The sequence below is a fragment of the Chrysochloris asiatica genome, unplaced genomic scaffold (assembly GCF_000296735.1).
Source record: "Chrysochloris asiatica unplaced genomic scaffold, ChrAsi1.0 scaffold00166, whole genome shotgun sequence".
NCBI classification, from domain to species: domain Eukaryota; kingdom Metazoa; phylum Chordata; class Mammalia; order Afrosoricida; family Chrysochloridae; genus Chrysochloris; species Chrysochloris asiatica.
Genome location: NW_006408684.1, coordinates 861636 through 870340, shown reverse-complemented (window position 1 = coordinate 870340; position 8705 = coordinate 861636). Strand labels below are relative to the sequence as shown.

General features: G+C 43.9%; 1 protein-coding gene across 1 annotated transcript in view; it reads left to right on the top strand.

Moving 5' to 3' along the window:
• The first annotated feature begins 4069 nt into the window (after nt 1-4069).
• Nucleotides 4070-8705, top strand: part of UBE3C (ubiquitin protein ligase E3C) — a 222417-nt gene continuing 217781 nt past the window's right edge. The window contains exon 1 of the mRNA XM_006871289.1: nt 4070-4135. Within this exon, the coding sequence (XP_006871351.1) occupies nt 4070-4135 (66 nt within the window). The remainder of the gene's footprint in view (nt 4136-8705) is intronic.

The window sequence follows — 8705 nt, the reverse complement described above, 5'->3', positions numbered from 1 at the left end:
TTGGGAAACCCTGTACAGAGTCTCTATGAGTCAGAACTGACTTCACGGCACACAACCACTACCACCAGTAGATCCTGGTGTGGCATGAAGGATAAGCACTGGACTGCTAACCACAAGGTCAGTGGTTCAAACTGCTAACCACAAGGTCAAGTTAATTTGCTATGAGTTGGAATTAACTGGATGGCACTTAACAACAATGGGTGTATAGTAGCTACAGAATTTTGTTTTATCTCTTTCACTGCCTTCCAATAATTACCTGTTTTTTGTTGATGTTAAGTGTTGTCAAGTCAGGTCTGACTCAGAGGGTCCTTTTCAAGGAGTGACTGGTGGGTTTGAAATGCCAACTTTGCAGTAAACAGTCCATTGCTTATCCTACAGCACCTTATCCTACTTTATGGTACTGTTATATGACAGACACTGCAGTAGGTACAAAAATGAGCTAAACAGAGCCTTACCCTTAGGAGTTTGCAGTCTATAAGGAAAAGTAGGACAAGTATGTAATAACCTACATTGGTATCAGATTTTATAGATAATAGGTTTCAAGATCAAAATTTGTTGTTGTTGTTTTCTGCCATCAAGTCAGTACCAACTCATAGCTATCCTGTATAGGGTTCTGAGGATATACATTTTTACTGGAGCAGAAAGCCTAATCTTTCTCCTGTGGAGCAACTGGTGAGTTTGAACTGCTGATTAGAAGTCCAGTGCTTATCCTACAGGGCTACCACAGCTCCATAAGATCAACATGTTGTTTTTGTTGTTAGAAGCCATTGAATTGTTTCTAACCCTATGCACAACAGAACAAAGTTCTGCCTTGTCCTGTGGCATCCTCACAATTGTTATGTTTTGAGCTCATGGTTGCTGCCACTGTGTCTGTCAGTCCATCTCTTTGGAAGTCTTCCTTTTTTTCACTCATTGTCCACTTTACCAAGCATGATGTCATTCTCCAGGGACTGATCCCTCTTGAAAAAATGTCCAAAGAACAAGAGATGTTAGTCACTCCATCCTTGCTTCTCTGAAGCATTCTAGCTGTACTTTTTCCAACACATAATTGTTTGTTCTTCTGGTAGTCCATGTTATTGTTAAGTGCCGTCGAGTCAGTTCTGACTCATAGCAATCCTCTGCACAATAAGACAAAAGAAGGCCCGGTCCTGCACCATCCTCACAATTGTTCCCATGCTTGAGCTGGCTGCTGCTGCCACTGTACCAATTCATCTCTTTGCGGGTTTCCCTCTTTTTTACTGTTCCTCAACTTTATCAAGAATGATGTCTTTCTCTAGGGGACTGGTCTCTCCTGATAATTTGTCCAAAGTATGAGAGTCAAAGTCTGGCCATCTTGGCTTCTAAGGAGCATTAGGTTGTATTTCTTTCAACACAGATTTATTTGTTCTTCTGGCAGTCCATTCTCTAATACCATAATTCAAATGTATCAATTCTTCTACAATCGTCTATATTCATCATCCAATTTTCATATGCATATGAAGTGATTAAAATTACCTTGGCTTGAGTCAGGTACACCTTAGTCCTAAAACCAACATGTTTGCTTTTAAACACATTAAAGAGTTCTTGTACAGCAGATTTGTCTAATGCAATGTGTCATTTGATTTCGTGATTGCTGCTTCCATGAGTGTTGGTGGTTGATCCTAGCAAAATGAAGTATCTGACAATTTCAATCTTTTCACCATTTATCTTGCTGTTATTTAATAGTCCAGTTGTGAGGATTTTTGTTTTCCTGTTATTGAAGTGCAATCCATACTGAACACTGTAATCTTTGATCTTCATCAATAAGTATTTCAAGTCCTCATTCCCTCATCTTTCTCCCACAGAGTGGTGGATTCCAACTACTGACCTTGTGGTTAACAGCCCAATACATAAACCACTATGTTACAGGGATTCTCATGCAAATAACCATGGGTAACTAATGGGAGGACAGTGACTCTGTAGGATAAGCACTGGACTGCTAATCATAAGGTTGTTGGTTTGAGCCCACCAGTCACTCCCAGAGAGGAAGATGAGGCTTTCTGCTCCCACAGAAGATTTACAGTGTTGGAGACCCTATTCAGGTTTGCTATCAGTTGGAAATGACTCAATGGCACTCAAAAACAGCAACACAATCACATTAGCTTTAGCATGTGTGTATTCATTGGGTACACTTTTAAATGTGCCCAGTGGTTTTGTTGAGTACCCTGGTTTTGTGATGCTCCAGAGCCCATATTTGACTCACAAAGGGAACGAAAAGTGGAACATGCTAATCCTAACCCTTTTCTAACCATTTTCTTAGATGAAAATGTATAAGAAATGTCCAAGTTTGCATGCAAGGTAATGAAACCTATAATGGAAGGCTTTGGCTAGCACATTCCCTCACAGAAGAAAGGAATATTGTAGAAACATGCGAAATCTGGACTGTCCTTATTATTTTTTAGTCAACATTTCAACAATCTTCACATGTATACAGTTCAGTAACATAAATTTTATTCATGTTTCTTATCCATCACTCTTATTCATTCCTAAATTATACCATCACCCTTAAAAGAAGCTTTTTGTCTGAAATTTTTATACAATTTATATACTTAATGGTATCAGTTCATGTAAGCTCGATGCAACAGGGCTATGTTTCATCCATCAACTAGATAAAAGGGGATATATTAGCTACCTTAAGGAGCTCTGGTAGCGTTGTGGTTACGAATCAGTCTGCTAATCTCATGGTTAGCAATTCGACACTACCAGCTGCTGCATGGGAGAAAGATGAGGTTTTCTGCTCCTGTAAAGATTTTACAGCCTCGGAAACCCTGTACAGGGTCGCTATGGGTCGGAACCCACTCCACGATACTTAACAACAATTAGATACCTTTCTTTGATAAAGCATGTATCTTTTATTTTAAAAGGACAGTTGCAATTATTTGATCTACACAAAGGTCTAGGTGAACAGACAGATATTACTGCCCTCATTTGATAGACCAGTGAAACCTAAAAGCACAGTCATGGCATGGTTGCTAAGCGGCTCTTGTTGTTGTTGTTGTTAACTGCAGTCGAGTCGATTTCGATCCATAGAGACCCTGTATAGGGTTTCCAAGGAGCAGGTGGTGAGCTTGAACCACTGACCATGCAGTTCAAACGACTTTGCAGTCTGACTCATTAGCCCACAGCGCCACTCCAGGACTCCCACATTCAGGTCTAAGGAATGCTCTTTTCACTAGGTTTTTGTCACTTTTGTGTGTCTTTTTCTTCACCACAGAGCACCACTTATATAGTAAAACTGATGTGTTCCTCTCAAATTAAGTAAGTCTGGTATTATCTTTGGGAACACAGTTTTGAAGAGCGAAGCCAGCTCCAAATTCTTCAGCGTACAGCTCCATAAAAATTTCAGTCGGATGTGCACCTCAAACATCTTGGGTGACATGACAATTGGAGCTTCACTCGTCGTCCCACCTATTGCCCTGCTACTTTTGACTGCAGAGCAAGAAAAAAGATACAAAGTGCCGCTAGGTCACGGTGGAAACTTCCCAAGTTCGGGTCGGTTTAGCGGGAGCGTGCACGCTCGGGGCGGGGCGCTGGCAGAGGCGCGATCCCGGCAGCCACCCACCTCCCTGAGCAGCCGAAGGATCGCCGAGTCATCGATGACGGGGGCGCGCTCGCTCGTAGGGCCGCGGGACCGCGGACGGGAACTGCAGTCGGCGGCCATCTTCTCTCCCAAGGCGGCTGCTTCCTAGTGCAAGTGCGGGAGTCAACACCCCTTTCCGGGCGCCCTTGGCCTCGGCGGCGAACAGTGGGGGAGACTTGAATGAGGGGGGAGGTGAGGAAGAGTCGCATCCTCCAGTGTCACCATCCCCGTCCCCGCCCGCCTAGTCTTCTCGGCCGCCCCCTCCCCACCCCAGAGGGCAGAGGCTGGGCGGGCAGAGCCACCGAGGGAGGGTGGGCTTGGGCTCCAGCGCCTTTCGCTGCCGCCTCCAGGGTGCCGGGCCGGGCGGTGGTGTCCGCCCCTCCGCTCCGGCGAGCCCCTCTGCCCCTCCCCGTCGGTCCCCGGCTATATTTAGGGGTCGCAATCTCCTTTTAGATGGGATAAGCTGTAAAGATGTTTAGTTTTGAAGGGGATTTCAAAACCAGGCCCAAGGTGTCCCTTGGAGGAGCAAGTAGGAAGGTAAGAGACCAGCCTTTTTGTATATTATATATTCTTTACAATCTTCCAAGGGAGGAAACGCATTTTGTGTGAGCAGAGCTACATTTCTGGGCGCTCTCGTCTTCGGATCTTGTTTTCACAGGTGTGGTGTTCCTAGAATAAGGCTATTTCCAATCGATGCTCTCCCCACCGCAGGCACCCACCCACACCGGGGACGCGCGCCCCGCCTGCAGGGGGTGGGAGCCCACGGCGGCGGCCGGGTGGCGTGCGCCCCGGGCCCGGTTCAGCTCACGGCTCCGTTCCCTGAGCGAGCGGTGGCTCGGGCGCCAGGGCTCGTTCGTTTGCTGCCAAGTTTTCAGTCGGATGTGAAAAGTCGGCGTCTAGCCATACGAGGCAACCGCTAGCCTGGTGCTGTTTTCAAGTGCTGCTTTACAAGAAATACTTTCGGTGTGGCTCTATTGCATTTGGAGTAGGACTCTGACCTGATGGAAATCCAAAGGGTTCTGGGGGGCGGGGGCGGGGGCGGGGGGCGTGATTGGTTAGGAGTCACTTCCTGAAACTGTCCAGTAATGGTTTCAGTTTAGCTATCAGGGGCAGGAGCTGTTTGCATCACTTGTGAGGCGAAACTTGGACGCTGCCTCCAGAAAGATATGCAGACAGCCAGCCCGAATATTTCGTGGGTTTTCTTTCTTTCAGATCTTGAAAGAAGGGCTCATTAAGAGCAAGGTTTTGTATATTAGAATCACCAATAATTTCTATTCATTACGTTTCAGAAACGGCAAGCACACTGAATGTGTAGATTATTTCGAATCTAGGTAATAAAAGCAATGTTGGCACCTTTAAAAAAAAAAAAAAAGCTAAAGAAGTTACGCTAACGCAGAAGAGGTAATGAGCAAAATGTTACCTTAAAGAAATGCACTGTCGATACTTTTTATCACACTTGACATAGTGCCTGCCCTAAAAATAGTGTCTAAAGGCTGTTATCTGCTGTAGAAAATAAAAGGCTTTGTTTTTTTATGTTATTAATCCCCGAAATTCAAGCTGAGCTCTCGATTAAGCCCCCTGTTTGAATCTTTGCGTATGAGAATTATTCTTCATCAGCCTTTTGGAGACGTGTTTGGAGAGGCCTTAGGACTTTCCTAATAGGATTAATCATAATTACTTTATTGTAATTGTTTAGAATAAGGGTGGACAGATACAATTGTTCTGCTATCCCCCAGTACTAAAACTTTTCAGTTGCCCATCTCTGAGTGAGCGGTATCTATAGATTCAGTGGAATCGCTAATAAGTATCAGTGCTGGTATTCCTCAGTCACTTCCTTTCCATCACTTCCCCATTGTTTGACCCATGAATCCCTTTTCTGCCTGCATTTTAGTTTGACCAAATTAAAAATAAAAGCATGGTTCCTATAGATGAAATGTCTGAGAAATTTAATTAAATTCATTTTAACTTCTTATTTACCCAATAATTAAAAATATGCCCTTTAAAGTGCTTTTGCTTGTTGTATTTTGATTATACCACCAAAAAACAAACCCATTGCTATTGGGAATCTGAGGGAGTAAATCTTTATTGGAGCAGAGAGCATCATCTTTTTCCTGGGTAGTGGCTGAGGGATTTGAACAGCCAAGTTTGTCAGTTAGCAGTCCAGTGCTTATCCTACTGCACCAGCACGGCTCCTTTATTTTGATTATTTTGTTGTTGTCAAGTGCCATAGAGTTGGTTCTAATGACTCATAGCAACCCTATTTAGGGTTTCCAAGTAGTAGTTGGTGGGTTTGAACCGCCGACTTTGTGGTTAACAGGGCAGTGCTGATACTACAGTGCCACACCAGGAGTCCATTATAGATACACTTAATAATTGGGTTAGCATTTAACCCAGAGTAGATGATAGAATCCAAGTAGGAGTTTACTTTAAAAAAAAAAAAAATGTGTTTTAAAGGTGTATGTAGGATTCCTGGAGGTGCAGGTGTGGGGTTCAGAGGAAGGGAACCTGGTTTAGGAGTTGGGAGAGAAGCATGATGGCAGTTTGGAACTTTGTATGCTAGTGATTAGGTTCTTCAAGAGTCCATCTTCCATTGTACTTCTTACACTCAGAGCAGCAGGGTTGAAATAAGGAGTCCAGAGGCAGCCATGTTAGTAAGAACTAGGTACTTACTGTGTTGGGTGAGGTGGCAGCAGTGACATGTGATATTTAGGAGCTAGTATGTGTTTACAAAGATTCCACGTGGAATCAAAGGTATTTTTTTCAGTAGGAAAGGACCTTAGAAAACTGCAGGACCAACTGTGTATTTTCTAAGTTTGGCCGGTCAGATAATAGAAGTGGGGTGATTGCACATTCACACTGCAACTTAGTGGCAGGTTACCAACTTAGAATCCATGTCACTTCACTTATGTGAGCTCTTGTGGCTTGTGTTATAGAGTGCTCTAGCATGCCCTGCTACCAAGAGTGTTAGTCTGTCTCTTTCACCAAGTAAAACATCTCCTCTGAGGAAAGTAGTTGTTCAGTAGTCAGAACCTCAAGGGGAGAGTGTACATTTTACTTTTAAAATTGTGCAGAGGTTTTTCTTCCTTCATTTTTACTTTTTGTTGAGGCATAAAAGGTTTCCCCTGCCATCTGAAAGTGGAGCATTCCCGTGAAATCATTCATAAGCTGAAATGGCATAAAGCAAAGATGCAATTGCCACTCATTTATATGCAAAAAAATTTTGAGCATTCTCAGAACCCCCAAAATAACTTACCAAATCGAACCAAATAACACATAAATCCTAAAATAAAACTATAATTTGAGGGGGCTTAATAAAGTTGCTGGAGAAATAGAATTTTTCCATTAAAAACAAAACTCTTATATAGTCCTGGTGTGCTGCTGTAGGAATCCAAACGCACCAGCCACTCTTTGGAATCCCTTAACAACAGCAAATAGACACAGTTCAAAGCTGTGGTGTCTCGAAGCTGAGGGTAGTTCCAAGCGAAGCCACGGAGGTTGGGTGCTGCCCCTTTATTTTATTGGTCACAGCAAAATAAACGCTGGAGGTTAGTTTCAGTTCTTGTCTTTTTTCTTAAATGTGAAAGTCCTATTTGGATTGAATTTCTTTATTATTATTGTGAACGTCACTGAATACAGGTATCTCTCACTTTGTCAAAGTTCACTTTATGCCAGTTTTACAGAGACCTACTTAAGTGCCTGTTAGTGAAACTAGGCAATTAAGTAGGTCTTTTGAAAAGTGGGAGATACCTGTATACACTGAAGTTTACAAGCACTGTGAGTACACAGTATTTTGGATCAGGTTCCCTCTTAGAAGAGGTTGAGAATGAGATTGTTGATGCAAGGCATACTGGTAGGAAAATGAGCAAGGTAAGCCAGAGGAGGCCTGGGCAAAGCAAAGCACAATGTCTTCTCAGCTCCAGTCTTACCTCATCCCTAGGAGCTCAGGAGTGTGGCAGCCAAACTCTTGAAGCAAGGTCTGGCACTTTGTACCCCCAGTATGAGTTAGTCATTGGCTACAGGCTATAAGTCAAGGACAGTCCCCTCAAGAGAGTGTTAGCAAGGAGCCATTGACATCTAGTAGGCAGGAACTGAGGCATGGGTGTGTTGCCCTGGCAAAGCAGCGCCAACAATATCTTCAACCAAACCCATTGTCATAGAGTCGATTCCAAGGCATGGTGCCCTATAGGACAGAGTAGAACGGCCCTTAGAATTGTCAAGGTTTTAATCTTTATGGAAGCAGACTGCCACCTCTCTTTCCTGTGGAGTGGCTGGTAGGCTTGAACCACTTACCCATGGGTTGACAACCGAGTGCTTAACCACTGCACCGGCAGGGCTCCATTTGTGACTAACCAAAACAAACAACCAAAAAAACCCAACTCACTGCCATGGAATCGATTCTGGCTTATAGTGATCCTGTACAGGGTTTCTGAGGCTGTAAATCTTTACAGAAGCAGAGTGTATCATCCTTGTCCTGAGAAGCGCCTGGTGGGTTTGAACTGCTGGCCTTGTAGTTAGCAGTCCAGTGCTTTTCCTCGTGCATATCCCACAGTGCCAACATTCACCTTAAAACCAAGAACATTCCCAGCATTCTATAAGACTCCCTCATGACCCCTCCCTTTCAGTGCTCCTCCTCAGAGGTCACTATTCTGATCACCATTACAGTCCGTAGTTTTATCTGTTACTCTTTTTTGTTCCATTCTAGCTGCTTTGGTTTAGTATTACATCTGTGAGAGCTGCAATCCATTTTTATGGCGGTATGTAACAGTGGTTGTAGGAGTTGTGTTGACACAGTGGCTAATGCACTTGGCTGCTGACTAAAAGGTCAGCAGTTCAACCCCCCACCCCCACTCCCAGCTGCTCCCATAGGAGAAAGTTGAGGTTGTCTGCATCCATAAAGATTGTAGCCTTGGGAATGCTCAGGCCAGTTCTGTTCTGCCCTGCAGGGTCACTATGAGAGGGAATCCACTTGATGGCAGTGGGTTTGGTTTAGTTTTGGGTTTGGATGGAAACACCACAGTTTATCTTATTTCCTATTGATGTTTTTCACCTTTTGGTGGCCAGCCTAGGGAGTATACATACCCTCATATTGTTGTTGTTGTTAAGTGCC